Source organism: Microtus oregoni, unplaced genomic scaffold (assembly GCF_018167655.1).
Source record: "Microtus oregoni isolate MIOR12 unplaced genomic scaffold, Mior012 000040F_ref0000088, whole genome shotgun sequence".
NCBI lineage: Eukaryota > Metazoa > Chordata > Mammalia > Rodentia > Cricetidae > Microtus > Microtus oregoni.
Genome location: NW_024543207.1, coordinates 19,555,919 through 19,575,321, shown reverse-complemented (window position 1 = coordinate 19,575,321; position 19,403 = coordinate 19,555,919). Strand labels below are relative to the sequence as shown.

At 46.0% G+C, this 19,403-nt stretch overlaps 1 protein-coding gene across 1 annotated transcript in view; it reads left to right on the top strand.

Annotated features, from left to right (window-relative positions):
- The first annotated feature begins 2,783 nt into the window (after positions 1–2,783).
- The window catches only part of Ice1 (interactor of little elongation complex ELL subunit 1), a 41,178-nt gene continuing 24,558 nt past the window's right edge, over positions 2,784–19,403 (top strand). The window contains exons 1-5 of the mRNA XM_041632108.1: positions 2,784–3,098; positions 16,053–16,111; positions 16,546–16,580; positions 17,382–17,400; positions 18,140–18,251. Coding sequence (XP_041488042.1) covers positions 3,018–3,098; positions 16,053–16,111; positions 16,546–16,580; positions 17,382–17,400; positions 18,140–18,251 — 306 coding nt within the window. The 5' untranslated portion in view covers positions 2,784–3,017. The remainder of the gene's footprint in view (positions 3,099–16,052; positions 16,112–16,545; positions 16,581–17,381; positions 17,401–18,139; positions 18,252–19,403) is intronic.

The following is a 19,403-nucleotide window of genomic DNA, read 5'->3' as shown; positions in this document are numbered from 1 at the left end:
AATGAAAATAAATTGATGGTTGGGCATCACCTCAACATGAGGAACTGTATTAAAAGCTGGCTGCATTAGGAAGGTTGCCTTAATTTACAAGATGTCTTTTCCTCTAAATTTCTTCCAGTCTCAATGCTAAGCCACTCCTATGTTGCCAGGTACTTGCAACCAGAAATCCCCTTTCCACATTCATTGTCTGAGTCTGTTTGTGGTTACTAACAACAGGCCACACACTGAGTGATTTAAAGGACTGGTTTGGCTTCTCTGCTGCTGCAGCCTAAGGCTAAGGGAGAACACCTGGTGGTGGTCTCAGGCCTGGGGAAGCCTGGAGGCTGAGGCGAGGCCCTACAAGGCAGGAAGCAGGGAGTGCATCTGTGTCTCTCCTCCAGTATTCCTCTCTTTTTCCAAAGCTACTGTACCCCATCAAGGGGCTCCACTGTAATCCTACTGCTCCCCAAGTTTCTACCTCTAGACACTCACCTAGTGGTGTAAATTCCTGTACTCTTAATAGCACGCAGAGAGAATTAAACAACAGTGCCTTTGGAAGGGGCAGAAACATAGCAAGATGTATTTATCTGTCTTCCAAGATGGATAGGGCTATCAGTGAATGATAAATACTTAGTTTCTGCATAGTAAATCCTGTGGTTAAAAAAAAATCACCGCATAATTAAAAATGTGGTATTTGAAAAATCAGTTGAGCCAGGTGATGGTGATGCAGACTTTTAATCCCAGGACTTGGGAAGGCAGAGGCAAGCAGATTTCTGTGACTTCAAGGCCAGCACGATCTATAGAGGAAGTTCCAGGACAGCCAAAGATACACAGAGAAACCCTGTCTCAAAAAAGAAAGAATGAAAGAAAGAAAGAGAAAAACTTGTTGAAACTAAGAAGCAACAAGAAGCAAAGAGGGAAACGGGTGTTAACTTTGCTCTAAAGAAAGAAATGGGGAGCCTGGAAGGCCAGGGAGACTTCCACATGCTTAGGTCGATGGCAGGGAGTTTCGGGAGAGGCAAACACAGGAAATGTGCTGTGGCAGGAAAGCAGTGCTGAGTTTCTTTCTCAGAACCCTGTAATGGTGTGCTCTTTGGCCAGAATGCAGTAGAGTGAGAGCATGCTGATGTCTTCACGGCTAAGGCAATTTCCAATAGAATAAATAAAACACAAGCCCATCCAATTGGGAAATGAAATTATTGTGAAGATATATCTGTATGGGTCAGAAGTGAGAATGGTCCAAGTCCATCTTTCTCATCCCTGACGGATGACATGTGTGCTTCTGAGGGCACACGACTCCCTCCTGCACCTGCTCATTCCCTTGCACTAACTGCCCAGTAAGAGAATATTCTTGAGAGGCACCAGGGTCCCCACCCTCATCCCCATTGCCAGACGACCGAAGCCATCCACAAGAATCCTGTGATGGAAGAAAAAAAATAAAGCTGAGGTCCAACCAGATGGGGATCTGCATCTAGACAAAGATTTCCTCACAGTTTTGACAGTTGTCAGATCATCTTGCAGCAGATGCTGGAGTCAATACAATGCTGATATAATGGGCAGAACCACGCCCAGACTAGGGCTGCCTAGGTATGCCTGTCTCCTGCTTGCTACTTAAACCTAAACCCATACCACAGTCCTTTTGCGGACCTTGGGTAATGACTGCCCGTGGGGTAGTTAGTGGATTTCTTTTTCTTTTTAATGTAACCATGTTGGGTACATCTTTTTCTGCTTCTCACTATTAATTGTCTTCTTTCGTTGGCGTGTGGTGGATGGGTGGCCAAGCCTAGCTTGTTATCAAGGATTGGCTCTGATCTGAAAAATCTGTGTTCCTCTTAGGCACTCTCTATTCAGCAGTCTCTGAGGAGACCGGACTTTCTGTACAGACTTTGTACGGCGTGTCAGATTATGGGCCTGTCTTGCTTAGGTGCAAACAGCAATGACAAGACGTACAGTCGTCTCTGGGTATCTATCTGGTCCTTCGATGTCAAAGAAGGTGACTTTAAAAAGGGACAGGGTGTGAGGGGTTTGAGTGTTATCAATTGCACTTTCCATCTGGGGAGTTAGGACAGGACCGCAGAATCTGGGTGCCCACTTAATAATGCAACATTATGGTTAAAAAGTCTCAGAAATTGGAACTTTGTAACCAGAAGATGAGGAGTGTCCACTCTTCCGAGTAGATAGATACTTCTGGCAACAAAGAAAGTTTCTGAGGGCGGTGGATACAATGTAAGGAGGTCAGGGAGATTTCAAACCCTGAAGGCAAGGCGCCTTTTACAACGGAATGAGAATTTCTCCCTTTCCCTCTCCAGCATAAGCATGATGGTGTCTGGGAAGCGGCTCAGAGAGGATGCGGGGGCAGGCTGTGTGCAGACACTACCCACAGATCGGATGTAGGTCTCTTCTCCAAGGTGCACGGGGCGGGGGAGGTGAGCTTAGCGGGCGCTCGGTCCCCGCCTGCCGCGAGGCACTCCGGGAATTGTAGTCCGTCCTCCACCCCCGGGAGGCTAGCGGGGCAGCAGGGTTGCAAGGCCCTGCCCAACCCTAGGGTCCTCCTTCGGAAGGCTGCGACCTAATGGCATCACGGGATCCGCCCCTTAGAGGCGGAAGGCACTTAGGTGTCTACCCTGGGCCTGTAATGCGGCAGGCGGGCAGGAGTGGACCGACCAATCTCAGAGGCAGGGCGTAGCTCTTGCTCGGCTCTCTCAGGACACGCCCTAGGGCTTTGTCCTTGGCGCCGCCCCGCTCCGACTTTCCGTTCAGGCGGCGCCGCGGACAGCCCAGAGAAGGGGCGTGGCCGGGTGGGGCGGGGACCTGGTGTGCTGTCGTCGCGCTTGGGCCCTCCGGGCTGCGCCGTTCCCCAGTGCTCTGGGCTGCAACGCTGGTCTGCGCCTCAAGCCGCCTCCACGGGGACCTCAGAGCACGCATGGACCTGCCTGCGCCCGGCGGGAAGCGGCCAGGCTGGAGGTGGCCGGGGCGGCGGGGCAGGGCCGAGGCAGCGGGCCCCTGAGCGCGCGCCCTGCAGGCCGGACCGCAGCACCATGATGCCCGGCGAGACGCACCCAGCGGCTCCCGGGCCAGCCGACCTCGCGCGGTGTCAGGGCTGCGCCTCCCTGCAGCAGGTACGAGGATCCCTGGCCGACCCTTTTGCGCTGTCTTGGGAGCAGGTGCCCCTGTGCTTTGTTTAGTCACGGACTCCAAAATTGGTTCACCTGGCGCAATGCTGGTGGTAGACAAGAGCGAGCGTGCTCTGCAGGGCCCATTCCTCCCCTGCTCAGATTCAGGGTTTGCAGGGCTGAGTTGGGGTGGTGGGTCACCCTAAGTGCAGACGGAGTCTTCTTTAGGGGGAAGACCTTCTCGCACTCCTGATTATGTGTTACTCGAAGATAAGGCTTTTATGATTTATGTTGCGTGCTCGGAGCTGCATTTCAGCTTACGCCTGTCGGTTAATGCACCATCAAGCGTAGCTTTTGCTAAGTGACGTGTTGTCTGGTTAAAATCCCACGAAGATGTGTACGCGTCGGTCGTTTGTTACGGTGGCATGCTCTGCTCTCAACAGTGGCTCGCTGCAGCTGAGTTGTGGGGTTGGTTTCCTGACGTAATGGGAATAGTCCCAGTTCACCTCATTCTCCTTGCCCCATTCATTTCACCCCGTCTCCGCCTCGTGTTCTAGGCACTGACCACGTTCTGGTGAGCCAGGTGAACACGATTAAGATGAGCCTGTACAAGTATCACATGGCAGGATTTTAGATGTTGGGGAGAAAATCACGGAAGGTATCAGGATGCCTGAGTTTTTGAGGCCGTGGCAGACGTGAATGTTGAAAAGCAGTTCTGGATATCGGTTCTAACCAGTGTGGGACTGTTTCCGTGATGGGAACGAGCTGTACATGCTTGATGAGCAAAGCTTGTGGATTCCTCATGGCTGGTGAGACGAGACGAGATCAGACGGGATTCAGATTAGGTAGCCATCCGCAGAAACTTGATTTGATTGTAAAATGCAGTCGTTGTGCCGATTTCCATATTCTAGTTGTTTTGGGAATAGGAAATGGGACTGACACTTTTATATAAAGAAAATGAAGAATCAGGCCATGTGTTCGGTATCTTATAATCCTCCCCTCCCATCTCATGATTCTGAATGGCATGCTCTTGCATCTTTAATAGACCATATTTGGGGTTTTTTTTACTCAGGGCATTCACTCAGAGGAATTTTTTTTTTACATCGCCTACTGTTTTATAGCAAGGCAAGGAGAAGAGAAAAATTATGTTAGAAGTAATATATTGGTGACAAATCGAGTCAAAAATAAGAGGGGAGAGTAGGTGAGGACCAGGATGGTGATTGCTGGAATTTTGTGGTTATTTTGGAAAATCATATCTGAGCAAAATGGTGAGAGAATGAGTACTGTTGGTTTCTTTGGAGACAGACATCTTAGTGGATGCCTCACAGCCGGGAGTAAGTGCTTTCCCAGTGTTTTTGCGAACAGCATGTGAAGTAGTTTGAATGTATTTGACCCCCATAAGCTCAGAGAGTGGCACTATTAGGAGGTGTGGCCTTGTTGGAGGAGACTGGAGGACAGAAGCCTTTAATCCAGACCTTGAGGCTGGAGGGCACTTCTATAATCTGGGCCACATCTTCTGTTGGAAGTGTGTCATTGAGGGGGTGGGCTTCAAGGTTTCATATACTTAGGATGCTGCCCAGTGTGTCAGTTGCATGCAAGATGTAGTGGTTCTAGCTCCGGCACTATGGCTCCCTGAACCTCTGAAACTGTAAGCAAACCCGTTCAATTACATGTTTTCTTAAAAAGAGTTCTATGGTCGTTGTGTCTTTCATAGCAATAAAATCTCAAACTAAGATAGCAAGAGAGCCGGTATGACTGAGGGTTTGCTGTTTGCCAAGGTCAGAACAGCAAGAAGAGCCTGGGTTGTGTGAGTTTTACACACCATTGTATGGACTTGTCGTCTCTGAGACCCTGTGTGGACTGTGCTTCTCTCCCCTCCTGAAAACTGCTTCTGCACACTGCCCACCAGGAGTTTCTGTCCTGTTGAATCAGCAGAGGCATCAAGTTGCATGAGACCATCCTGGTGCTTGTGGTCTCTGACAGCCTGAATCTATTTACTGGTTCTTTTGAGCCCATCATCCCTAATCTTACCATCTTTACTGTAGGAAACATTCAGACCTATGGCCTAAAAGGGCTTCCCAAGAGCACCGCTTTCACCTCCCTCCAAGACACAGTTCCACTCTTGGTCCCCAAAACAGCAACTAGAGGAGGGTTTCTTTTAGATCTCTGTAGGCCTGATCTGTGAACTTCTTTTCTTAAGGGGCAAGATCATAAATTACTGGGCTTTTGGAACTTGTTCACACCTGCTCAGTTGCCATCCAGGTGTGAACACGGCCAGAGACAAGAGTAAAAGAATCCCTGTGACTGTGCTCCTAACAACAGGAAGTTAACTTTTGAAAAGGCTTCTAAGGGCAATAGTGTTCAGCAATGCTGTGAGTTCCGCTTCTGGAACACTAATTTGCAAAATGAGTGTGGGAAGATGGGTCTTTAGCAGACATAGAGCATCCCAAGAGTCTCTGCTTATTTCCTGTATGTTCAGAGATGGGAACTTAAAGTGTGTAGTACAGAATGGAAGTCTGTAGTCCCTGTGCAAGGCACAGGGTGAGTTGGCGAGTGGAAGCTGGGTTTGACTAAGGTAAATTATCTCACTGATGTGACCTAGGGAGAGTATTACAGCACGAAGTTGATCAAAGCTCTAGGGAATGAAGAAGCTGAGTGTGGGATGCAAGACAGGTTCTCCTGTTGGGAAAGTGGAAGGTACCAAGATTTCAATCTTTGAATAGCTGTGAACCGCAATGGAAGGGAAAAACAAAGCCAGCCAAGGTGGTGAGGCTGTTGGAGATGTGGCACTGGAGTTTTAAGATGGCATTAGGATGGTTTTAGCCATTTTGGATTGTTTATGAAGTGTCTCTGAAATGTCCTAATGCACTTCCAAGGGAGTGGCAGCCAGGTTCTAGGTTTCTGTAGCTGCTGAATTCACAATAAGAATCTTCCTGGGCTGGGAGGTGTTAGGCAGCCCTTTGAGTCACTTAAGTTTTGAAAACCACTAACATCTGAAGAGAATCCAGCCGCTGGGGCTGGGCCCTTGAAGAAAGCGTGGAATGGGGAGGGGTGGAAAGAGATAAGGAGACTTAAACAGGAAGTGGGTCACTGGCCAGTTGGGAGGAGAAAGATGACTGGACATCACCATGCAAATGCTTGGTGTGTGCAGCTTAAACCCCGATACTCCTTGATCCTGCGGAGGATGCCCACGTAGTCTTTCTCACAGTGGCACCTACTGCAGTGCTGGGCCTTTATTCTGAGTCCGAGCCCTAAGGTAACAGGCCCATGTTCTGAACTGACTAGTCCCTGGCTTGCAGAGTGTCTTCTTGTTTGTCTGTCCCTTCTTTCCTTTAGAGTGGAAGATACAGTTGCGGTTTTATCTACTCCCTCAGAAATGTATCTAAAGGTGCTGTGCTTCCCTCATCCCAGGTTATCTTGTGACTTCACAGAGCACTCTTTTTTTTTTTTAACCTTTTTATTTTTTGTTTGAAATATTTATTTATTTATTTATTATGTATACAGTATTCTGTCTGTATGTCTGCAGGCCAGAAGAGGGCACCAGACCTCATTCCAGATGGTTGTGAGCCACCATATGGTTGCCGGGAATTGAACTCAGGACCTTTGGAAAAGCAGGCAATGCTCTTAACCACTGAGCCATCTCTCCAGCCCTCCACAGAGCACTCTTGACCTTTGGATTAGAGGGCTTTGTTACTGATTTGTAGCCCAGCATCCACGTGTTCCAGAATCTCAGCAGTCACAAAATGTAGAACCTAAATCTGGTGATACTCTGTAAATTAGGCAAGCTCTGTGTTCCATGATTGTAGGTTAAGCTGGGGAATTGGTTGTTGGAAGTCACATCTTTCCCCAGTCCTCTTTGAAGCATTTGAGACTCTGCGCTGCTGCGTTAGATTTGTCTGCGTATAAAAGCTGCAGAAGCTCCCCAGAGCAGGACGCTGGTCAGAAGTGTTTCTCTGAAGGGATCCTCAGCATGGTGAAAGTCCCGGAGCAGAAAGCACAAATGCTGAGAGATCTGTCAGAGAGCCTGCAGATTGCACCCCTCCCTTCTCTAGAACTACTGAGCATGGATCCCACCTGCACACAGGCATGCAGATCAGAAGGACCTAGAGGGTCCTCCACCCGTCATCAGCTGCTATCTCACTGTTCAGAGTTCAGTTCCAAACAATGCAAATGAATCTGGATTGAACATTGCTGTATAAACTGGTGCTATTAGGATGTCTCACCCTACACAGACCTGCACACGTGTTACGGTGTAGTTATCAAATAGACTGGTAGTCATGTAGGGGATAATTGAGACAACACAACAGAAAATAAATGACTTTCCTGGGCTTTTGTTTTCTTTTCTTTATTTACTTAGTGTTTATAATATGTGGAGGGAAATTTTCTAATTTGTGGATGTTGGTTCCAAGCTGTGACTATACAGTTCCATGACTACTTAGTTCCAAAATATATAAATACATTAGCCTTCTACACAGCAAAATGCCCAGGAGAAAGCAATGGAGGAAATGAAGCAGAGCAAAAGACATTGCGCCATTTTCTTTACTGTTGCTTTCTTTTCTTTTTTTTTTTAAATATTTATTTATTATGTATACAATATTCTGTCTGTGTGTATGCCTGAAGGCCAGAAGAGGGCACCAGACCTCATTACAGATGGTTGTGAGCCACCATGTGGTTGCTGGGAATTGAACTCAGGACCTTTGGAAGAGCAGGCAATGCTCTTAACCTCTGAGCCATCTCTCTAGCCCCTCTTTTCTTTTCTTGAAACAGGGTTTCTCTATAGCTTTGGAGCCTGTCCTGGAACTAGCTCTTGTAGACAGGCTGGCCTCAAACTCACAGAGATCCGTCTGCCTCTGCCTCCCGAGTACTGGGATTAAAGGTGTGCACCCCTACTGCTCAGCTTACTGTTGCTGTCTTAACATTTAATTTAAAATTAGTCAGGTTTGGGGAGACGATGGAACTCATTAAGGCTTTGGTAGTAGTGCAGAAGGGGCTGAAACAGTTAACTTGGAAGGCTCTCCTTTCCCTCTCGGGCAGAGGTTCTCAACCTTCCTAATGCTGTGACCCTTTAATACGGATCTTCATGATGTGGGGACCTTAAACCATAATTTATTTTATTGCTACTTCATGACTAATTTTGCTACTGTTATGACTCGCATGTAAATGCCTGTTTTCTGGTGGTTTGAGCTGACTCCTATGAAAGGATTGTTTGACCACAGGTTGAGAATCACTGCTCTACGATGTTATATTTTGCGGTTTTAAGGTCCACACCCCCCATTTGTTTTCTCTAAGCGAGAGTTATATGTGGTCAAAGTTGAGAGAGAAAACTGAATATAATGTTCTATTAAAACAACCTGCAGCCCTGCCCATATATTCTTTCCAAAAGACATTATTTTTAATTGCATTATGTGAATTTTTGTAATGAACCTTCTTGTCTTTAGTAAACCTGTTGCATGTTCTTTTCGTTGACATTTAGTGTCGATTCCTAATCTTGGAAGTTGCGGGTGATGCACTCAGGCTTCCCATCTCTCCACAATCCCTGCCATCCTTTTGGTGTGCAGACTTCAGTTGGTGCCGTGCGGTTGAGGTCTGGCCACATGTCAGTTAAAAGACAGTATAGTGTGGCGGGCCTGGCTGCTCTGAAACTCACTGTGGAGCCGAGTTAAGCTCCTGATCCTGCTACCACTTGCCAAACGTAGGGGTTACAGCCACACACCACCATGCCTTGTTTAGTAACTGGACTTTAGTTTTAGTTTTCTTGCTATTGAAATACAACACTTAGCAAAAACAGTTTGAGGAGCACTTGTTTTTGCTCATGTTTGAGAGGATCCAGTCCCCGGGGAATGCATGGCAACAGCGGTGAGGAGGCTGGGAGGTGAGCGCAGGAGCTCAGCATGCTTGATCCTTTTCATTCAGTGTGGGACTTCAGCCCTGGCATGGGGCTACCCACATTCAGAACAGGCCTTCTGTGGTTAAACCTCTCTGGAGATTCCCTCACAGACACTCAGAGGTGCATCTCCTAGCTAATCCAAATCTAGTCAAGTTGACCTTGAAGATTGATAACAATAATTCTCTAACAACTTTATGTCCTAAATGTGGATATTTGCTGTATGCTGGAGATCGCAGAGGACTGAGCACTTAACGTGCCTGATCCTGGTGACATGTCTCTTAGGCTCTTCAGTGCCCCTACCTGAAGCCTAGAACTGAGGCAGGTAGAGGGGAAGAAACTCTCCCACCACTCAGAGAGGGGATGAGAATCAGTCGGGCAGATTCAGATGATGTGGAGCTAAGGTTGGTCTGCTGTCTCAGGCACAGTACTTGACATCACAGTGTAGCATCTGGAAGCAAGGCAGGGGAGGTTCCAGATGGAGTAGCAAAGAGCTCAAGGGAAATGAGAAAAGGAGAGAGAACCATTCCAGCTTCAGAAAGAATCGAGGATGCCATTTCCTATTGCTAGCTTTGCCTGAGCACCCTTCAGTGCAGCCTGGCATGGCGGCACATACCTGTAGTCTCAGCACTCCCAAGTCCAAGGCAGGAGCTACAGCTTTCAGAGCAGCCTGGGCTCCTCGGCGGTTGACTCTCTGAGAAACTGACCTTTACTGTGTCTATCCCTCCATAGTCTACCGCCGCCTCTCCTGCTGACCCTGCTTCCTCCTCCACTTCTGTGCTCCACCACCCCCACTCTGGCTTACCTAATGCTCTTAGCAGAGCCTGCTCACATCTTCTCAACCCCTAGCAAGGCTGTCTTAGAGCAGAAGCTTGTGGAGACTTGGCAGACTTGAAAATATTTCTTAGAAGTTTGAGTTCTCTTTCCAAAATGGGAAGTCTCCCCTTGTAGGGCCCTGGCCTCTAGTAGGCCCTATCAGGTCTGTGCCCTGTCTCCTCTGCTGTGAGATCCTAAATGTTCCAAGGGCGGCATCCTGTTGGGATCCACAGGCTTTCTGCTGGACTTCGGAGGAGCACTTGTCTTTACATAATGGGAAACTGGGGATGGGGCCCAAGTCTTGAAACTCTCCCGTGTCTTTCTATCTTTTCCATGTGTTTTGTCCAGAGAGTTTATCACTGGGCCTATGGGACTGTTTCCTCTGCTGCCAAAATTGGGTGTCTTTTTCTTTCTCCCATCTCTGTTTTTGCTTTTTTTGGGACCTTTCATTGAGTTCTGTGGTTGGATCTTTTGAGACTGTAATTATTCTCCCCTGGTTGTAATTTAGCTGTAACTTAAACAGTGTAAAATGTATCCTCTTGATGTGTACAATTAGTCAATGGTGCACACATCTAGCAGTTGGGTGATTACCCACAGCCTCCTGAAACATTTACACCTGCCCTCAGAGAAGCCTCTCCCAGCCAGCGTCTTTCCCGCTCTCTGCCCTGCACTTCCTGCAAAGGCCTCATCCACGGGTTTGCTTATCATGGACAGTTTACACGACTGGAGTTAGCATGCGGGGTCTCCTGTGGCTGCTGCGTCTCATGCGAAGTTCTCAGGGTTCACTCGTGGGATAGTTGTGTCGCTGAGAGATTTTCATTGTCAGCGTTGGGTGGCTCAATTCCCCACCCTTTGGGCCTTAAGCTCACGTTTCTGTTCCTAGTGTGAGCAGTGCTGCTGTGAACTTGCCATGACGTTTGTTTTCTGTTCTGTGTGTGTACCCAGGAGTGTGGTGCTTAGTCCTGTGGCAACAGCTTCATGCCCCATCAGCTGTGATGGGGGCGAGTTTCCTACATCCTCACCAGTACGGGCTGTTCTTTACTGGTTTAGGTGTCCTGGTGCCTGGTTTTCTGAGTGCTCTTGTCCCTTTGACTGTCACATGGCTTCTCCAGTGTGCCATCATTTATGCCAATGTGGTAGGGCTGTTGAGATTTTCTTGTCCACTTTTGTTTACTTCAGGTCTGGCTCTGGTCTCCTTTTTTCCAATTATTGTAGCTTAGGTTTGGAAATCTTGGGTGCTTCCTCAAGAGCCTGGAGGTGGGGTGGGTTACGCTGGCTGCAGATTTAGTCTAAAAGACCTTCTGGGTTGGTGTGTGGTAATACGGTCAGTTATGTACTGATTCAGGAGGGAGAGCCAGCACCAGCACTTGGATCTTACCTCTATTTTTCCGGGAAGACAGAGATCTGGGTTGACACACAGCTGTTTTCAGATTAGTTTGCTCAGATTTCCTAGCCCCATGCTTAGAGTCATCCTGGGTCAGCAGTGGTCACATGTGTGTGCCCAGTAGACACCTTGAGAAGACAGGTTTCCTGCTGGGTGGCAGAGGAGCACTTTCCCTCAGAGTGGAAGACTAGGGCTGGGCCCCTGGCTTGACAGAAAGGCTGCATCTGGCTCTTGCTTGAACTGCATTCTCCTTCACCTACAGGAGAGGCTCAGATAGAGCAGCCCGCTGAGGCTCTGCAGTCGACCTGGAAGGCTGCTTCCTTGTCCTGTCTCACTCCGACTCTGAGCTGACGCCTTCTTGTTTCTTTTTTCTTTTTTTTTTTTTTTTGCCTTCTTGTTTCTGTGTGTCTTTCAACCTTGTTGGTTTGTGCTCTGCGTAGAGACAGCGGTTTTCACATGGTTCCAGGTGCTTCCAACAAAGCATGCAAACACAGGCTCCTCCTCCTCCCTGACACTGAGAGTCTGGGTTAGCACTCTGTGGTTTCTTGCTGTGTTAACCTGATCACGCTGCAGAGCGGTTTCTAGGCAGGGCTGTTCTAAGGTCGGGTAGTAGTGGGGAGGTTGGCCCAGAACTTGGCACCATTGAGGAGAGGACAGTGCTTCAGCCACTGACACTAAGCAGACTGCTCTTCATGGCTCACATGGGCCTCATGGAAAAGAGGGGTGGGTTTTGGAGTCATTCTTGACATTGTTAGGGTTACTGGACATAGTGCGGAAAACAGTACCACTTAAAGAGAAGAGTGACTGAGAAGCTGAAGTGGATGGGGGGTTGAATCCAGCATGGCATTCAAGTAGAGTTGTCATGGCTTACAGATGTCTTCATCTGAAATTAAAGCTTCTTCAGCTGTAGAAGTGTATTGTTGAAATCCACTACAGACAATAGGAGGAACCCACATATTTAAATAAGTGCTAAGTGTATCTCATGAGGGGCACTTTTAGCACGGGTGGAAGTCTCAGCATATGATGGAAGGAGGCTGAACTGAACTTCTGATTGAAGACAGGTGCCTGTGGCCACACCTGTTCTATGTCACTTCAGGAAGACAAGGGCACAGTAGTGGAAGGGCATCACTCTCGGAGGGCCTCTGGATGTACAGTTGGGCACATAGAGTGTCCACTGTGGACACTCTTGAATTCACTTGAGCATTCTGGTTTGCCAACTTCTGCATCTATTTGTAAGTGGCATTGTAAAATCAACACATTTGTTGCAGTCAACAAATACAGATTAGTCATATTCCTTCACATCTGTAAGAGCCGCTTGAGGAATGTAAGAGAAGCAACAAAGATGGCATTCCTGCAGGTGGTAGGAGCTCACTTGGTTCTAGGAAAACATGACCCTGCTAAGTTTGTTTCTGGAAACAAAGCCTTAGCATATACTCAGACATACTCAGTTGAGTCAGTATTTAGACATTTCCAGTTGCCTTGTGAATGTCCGTGAATGGTTGTTTAGCACGCGCGCCTATGTGCACACGTGATGGGATGCTGCTGTCTGTCAAATACTGTAGCTTAATGCACTGGCAGCACCAAGCAAGTGTCAGACTGTTAACAAAAAAAAAAGGAAGGATGCCCAAAAGTAACTGAGAAGACCTCTCATCAATGATGAGGGGCGGGGGAGACGACTCCCAGGAATGCTGCTTTGTACACAATCCTAGCAATTTGGGCTCCATCCACTGAGCCAACTCCACAAAACTATCCTCTGTCCTCTACACACATGCCACATGTGGACAAAACACACAAATAAATTAATAAATGCTAATAGGCATACTTGGTAAGACTATCCAAGATCACAGCTGTGGCAAAGCAAGGAATTCATTGCTTGCTGTTAGGAATGACTGAGCAGGACCAAGTGCCCTTCAGAAGAGAATTGGGACGTTGAGCCCCTGGAGAAGGCAACAAAAAGCTAAGTTGTATGGAGAATGCAGAGGACCCGAGTCTTTTACTTTATTGGTTCTTACCTTGTTGACTTGAGGTTTCTGTCCCACTCAGTCCTGCAGCTGTTCAGTCCCTAAGAAACACAGAGGCCTACATTAATTATAATCTGGTTAGCCTATTAGCACAGGCTTTTTATTAACTAACTCTTACATCTTAAGTTAACTCGCGATTCTTGTCTATGTTAGCCATGTGGTTTGGTACCTTTGATCAGTGAGGCATTCTTATCTTGCTTCCTCAGTGTCTGGGTGACAACTGCAGACTGAATCTTTCTTCTTCCCAGAATTCTCCTATTCTGGTCACCTTGCTTATACTTCCTGCTTGGTTACTGGCCAGTCAGCATTTTATTAAAACCAATACAAGCAGCAGATCTTTACAGAGTACAAGACCATTGTCCTACATTACTTCCTCCACCTTTTTTCTTTTCAAAATAAGAACTCTAAATCTAATCTCCTTTGGATAGCCTTCTCCTGACCATTACCTATCACAGCTTGTAGCCAACACTCTAAACAAAGACAAATATCCATAATCCATTTTTATTTTGGGAATGTGGGCATAATTTTCTAGGTGACTTCCTGCTGATTGGGGATGCTGATAATCTGAGTTATTGTCAAGTCCTGACTGGAATACTCTGTGAAGCTTGATCATCTCAGTTAGCAGTCTTGAAACTGTTCTGGATGTAGAACTCAGAGGAAACTGCAACAGAGGTCCTCTGAAATGTTGAATCATCTGGGCCTTCTGCTTCTATTGGAGATTTTTCAGGGGTCTTCCTTGCTCAAACCTGATTTTTCTTCACCCAGAATGAATCCACAGCCTCTCATTTTCTTTGGAAACAAAAGCAGAACCTCTTCTCCAAAGTAACATATCTTTTGGCTTAAATTTTGAAGTCAAGGCATTTTTATATATGTTGAATTAATCCAGCAGCATTTATAATCAGATACCTTTTAGCAACTTTTGCTCCTTTCTCAGCCATCAAACAATTCAAAGACAACACAATAACATGCAGTATCTAAATTCTCTGTGTATTTTCTGTCTTTATATGGTTTTATTCTAAACTCGATTTTTTTTTACTTTTATTTTTAATTTTTGGTTTTTTGAGGCAGGGTTTCTCTGTGTATCTTTAGCTGTCCTGGAACTCACTGTGTAGATCAGGCTGTCCTTGAACTCACAGTGATCCACCTGTTTCTGCCTCCCAATTGCTGGGATTAAAGGTTAGTGTCACAACACCCAACTACTCTTTCTTTCTTTCTTTCTTTCTTTCTAGGATTTTATCTTTTTATCTGTTTAGAGTTTGTTTTTGTTTGAATCTCTCTTTATTGTATCTCTCTGTCTGTCTGTCTGTCTGTCTCTCTGTCTCTCTCTCTCTTTTGACCACATAAGTCTTTAATTTGCTAAGCAATATATCTAGGATTAAAGCTGTGACTTTGATGCCTGGATCCACCCCCCATTCCTCAGCTTTCTTAGAATGTAGCTTCATGGCAGAGGTACTAACAGGAGCTGTGTTTATTGCTACAACTCTATGAAGTTTCAAGGTCCCTGCCACCATCAAGAAGCATGCTGTTGGCTATTCATAAACACCATTTAAGTGTTTGGTGGCTTGGCTTCTTAAAGAGCTGCAAGGTTTTTGCAGCTAAAGCTAAGTCAGGAAACCTCTCTTAAATGAGATACACTTGCCCCCTAGCAAACAGAGACCACCAAAGAAAATGCTGCTTAAGTCTGTTCTTTTGTGTCTAGAATTCCTTCCCAAGCTCTCTCAGGTTTTATGTGGATGTGATTGCCCCATGTTGGGCACCATTTGTTGACAGAGGCTTCTGTTCTGCCCAGTCCTGCAGCTGTTCAGTTCCAAAGAAACACAGAGGCCTACATTAATTATAAACTTGTTAGCCTATTAGCCCAGACTTCTAGCTCTTGCATCTTAACCCATAACTCTTATCTGTGTCAGCCACGTGGCTTGGTACCTTTCATCAGTGAGGCATTCTCATCTTACTTCCTCTGAATCTGGGTGACAACTGCAGACTGAACCTTTCCTCTTCCCAGAATTCTCCTGTTCTGGTCTCCCTGCCTGTGTTTCCTGCTTGACCACTGGCCAATCAGCATTTTATTAAACCAGTACAAGTGACAAATCTTTACAGGGTACAAGACCATTGTCCCACAGTAAAGCCTAGGTTTTTATCTGTTTTATCTGGTATGTACATATAGCTACAAAAATGATATAGACACCTGAGTGGAAATATTACTGTCCTCTCCAAATCCTCTGGAGAGATTGACTGTTGAGACAGGAGTGTTGGGTATACTTCCTGGTATGAACCTGTCAGTATTAGATGCTTAAAAGATACTGTGGTGTATTTAATACAATGCTGTTATTCTTGAAATTTTTTACTGATTGGAAAAATTGACATCTAAAGAAGTAACCTAAGAAAAGAAAACAATCTGTGTTTTAGTTGTTGGGACCATCTAAACAAATCGAGTATACAGTGTAAAAGATAATGCTTTGATCTTCATTTTCCTAACAGGACTGGGAGCCAGCATGGGGTTGGTCCCTGCAGTATAATGCAGAGCCTCACAAAGTTTCTAACTTAATCTTGATCCCACTGTAATGTTTGTAATCTCTGTCAGGTTATCTCAATTTTTGTTACTTTGCTGTTTCTATGTTTCTGCTAAGTAGTAGGCAGTCAGTACTTGTTACTGCCCTCTGCCCTCACTGTGAAGGGGCACTGCACAGAGGGCGGAGGCCGGGACTGCAGCGGAGTCCTGCAGTGCATGAAAGGACCTGCCCGTTTCTGTTCCTGTCGTGCTGTGGACTGCCTGCTTATGTCTACACTGTAGGACAGTTACATGTGGTGAAGTGCCATGGGAAGAGAAATAGCTGACTGTAACATTTTTCTTCCAGAACTTAAATGAATATGTCGAAGCATTAATTGCCTTGAAACAAAAGATCATTAATACAGAGTAAGTATATCTGCATGTTGGAAGGCCAGCTGGCTGACGTGGGTGGTGGTTGGAACCTTCAGTGGACCCAGTGGTGCTGGATAGAACTACTGAACACTTGTTTAGTGGCTCACAGGCTTTTAGTAGAAAATGGTCTTTGCCAAATTAGATTTTAAAAGCTGTTTTCTCTCTAAAACTATTCTATATTCTGGCTCACACTGTTATATGCTGCATAATGAGATTTAATGGTTTTTAATATTCTTTGATAATGTCATGTTTTGGATTAAAAGCTCATAACACCTGTGTAGTGCATTGAGGAATCAAGGTGATGTCAGCCTGGCATGTTTTGTTTCTGGGGAGCAAAGGAGAAAGGCCATCTAGAGCAATCTGCATGGTTTTCTGTGCTGTGCTTGCTCAGCGACATGGGAGCCTAACCTCTCTTTTCTCTTTTGCAGTAACCTGCTGACGGAATATCAGAAGAAATGCGATGATATCCTTCACTTATTTTTCTTTTGGATATCAGCACTGACTTATGTGTAATAGCTTAAAAGATAGGAGGGCCCTCCTTTTTAGTAATTATTTTTTAAAAGGCAGTGTCTGTTGTCTTTATGGAAGCCCTCTTCATAAGCACAGCCAACAATTGGTGCAGTAGCAATGGGTGTGTACTGGGGATACTAATAGAAGGCAGCCTAGCATCTTTCTTGTTTCTGTTGCTCATTCTGATTGTGGGTTTTCAGCTTGTTACTGAGTGGATGTTCCTCCTGTATAGGGGTGTGATGTGATGTCAGTGTGTAGGTGCAACATTGTGGCTGCAGCAGGGCTTGCTGATTGGTGTTGTTAATCTACTGAAAAATAACCAAGGTTATTGAACTGGCTAGGAAATGGGTCTTGCTGAGCGCTGCATCCTAATCTGTGGGCAGAGAGAGGTCAGGGGAAGGGATGCTGGGCCTCTTAACGAGCTTCTTTAAACCTCTAAGCCCACCCCCTGTGACACACTTCCTCCACAAAGCCACACCTGTGCCATCAAGACCACACCTCCAATCCTTCTAATCCTCAAATAGTGCCTCTTCCTGGTGACTAAGCATTCAAATACATGAGCCTCTAAGGGCCATTCTTAATTCAGTCCACCACAGACTCATACATCGGTAAGAGGGATAATGTAGACTCAGCACTGTTAGAGCTGGGTGTTCTTAATGGTCCAGCCTAGGTGGACATGATTATTGTAGGACAGAATTTATGTTCAGACAAATAGCAGGACATAAAGGTTAACATTTTCTTTAACAAGTTTTACAGCTGCAGTTCGCAAGAAGGTGAGCTGCCTGTCTCCATAGCTGTTGACAACACCTGTGAATTCTGGGGTAGAGGTGCATCTGTGGCGGGCCAGAGCCTAGGAGACCTGCCTCGGAGAAACTGCTTTGAATGCTCCCCTTACAAGCAGATTTGCATTGTTCTATCAAATCCCTCAAATGTATCTATTGTTTAGGCTTCCCATGGAACTCTTGTGGTTTGCTTCAGTGACTGTTGACCACACTGTGAGCTGAAGCTGATGTCCTCTGTTGCCCATACAATTGCACTGTTCAATGCCGTTTATCTTGTGTTGTTTATAACAAAATAAAGCCACTAAAATTGTAATGATGTTTTATGCTCTGACTACAGTTATCACTTAGAAGTCAGAGTGAGGTTATAAATCAGGTTGCATTTATATTAGTTTACATTGCAATTGCATTTAGTCATCACTTAAAAGTCAATATGAGGTTATAAATCAGATATAGCATCACTATATCACTTAATTGGAACACATGCCGGGGAGATGAAGATCAGCTGTGCCAGATGTTTGACAGACTGTCCTCAGACAGCGTCTCCGGGGTGCTAAAGTCTGTTGGACTACTTTCTCATGTTGCTTTTTGGTACAGTTTCATTAAAAAAGTTTGTTATGCTTAAAAGATAAAAAGGATTCAGGTTGTTAGTGTGAACAGGAACATTCGTTTATGGTTTAATAGCGCACTCCAGCTGTTTCTGCTCTGATGCCAATGCCTTGTCCACTTTCAGGGAGAACACTATGCTGCATCACCAGGTGGAGCAGATGCTTCAGAAAATCTCCCCCCTGCAGAAATGCCAAGAGGAACTGGGGTCCCTGAGAGCAGAGCTGGAGGAGAAAAAGGTGCGGAGAACCAGTGAGCATGAGCTTGTGTGCCGGCCAAGTGGGACTCGGGAACGTTTCCATGGTAGCGAAGGACGTAAGCGCCGAAGGAAACCCTGCTCTGGCTGGTGTAGAAGTGTGGAGAGGCTTATGTGCGGACGCTTGTGGTTTCTTGTTCCCTGTAATAATAGTAATTTAAAACTTGTCTTGACTTAAGTGGGGACTAACATGTAGACGTCAGATGAGTGGTAGAATCCTTGTGTGGCAGTGTGTGGAGAATTGGATTTCCTTAGGACGGGTGTAGCTTCAGCTCAGCTCTCAGGCCTCTGCTCTGGCAGAGTTCAAATGTCCTCTGAGGACCTCTCTTGAATCTTGAGCCAGTAAGTATGTATGCTCTTGACAGATTGGTTTGGGGCTTAGTAACTGTGCTTAGTCCCTGTGGTTTCTCGGGGCTATGAGGTCCACAGAGAGCCACTTTCATTCACGTATCTCAAGTTCTTACAGGTGAGTGAGTGGTCATTTCCTTTACTTGAGGGACATGGAGCTTTGGGAGATGATGCTTGATACTTTGACCCCTCATGGGCTCTCTTCTCCAGGTCAAGCCCTTTGTAGCACTCTGCACAAGCTGCTATAAATGCTTTCCTGGTGACGTTTGGTGTGTCCTTTATAGGAACCCTAGGAGCGGGTCCATGGAGTTCATAGGCAGAAGCAGCTGCAGCCCCTACCTAGGTGGCTGGCCTGAGAGGAGGTGGAGCTTTCTGGCTTATTATCCATCCTGTGTCCTTTCTACCTCTTTTCGGAGAAGATTGCTATTATCCATTGTCCATCTGCCTCATGTTATGGTTTTAGTGATGTGTAGTTGCCACATCACTATATGTCATAGAGTTTTCCATGTACTCTATGATTGTACATGTCAGTGTTCCTGTTTCTATGAGAGTTCTTTATGGTTTAACTGTAGTAAAAGTTAATCAGCCAATCCGTATCCAGTCGTGTGTGTGTATGTGTGTATATATGTATATATGTGTGTGTATATGTATGTATATATGTATATGTATGTGTACACACACAGTTATATAATGTCTGCAGTATATCCCCAAGGCCGTGTGAACCTTGGAGTCAGGCCTCAGTGGTAGACCCTCTTAGTCACTGAGTGACCATGTTTTGCAGGAATAT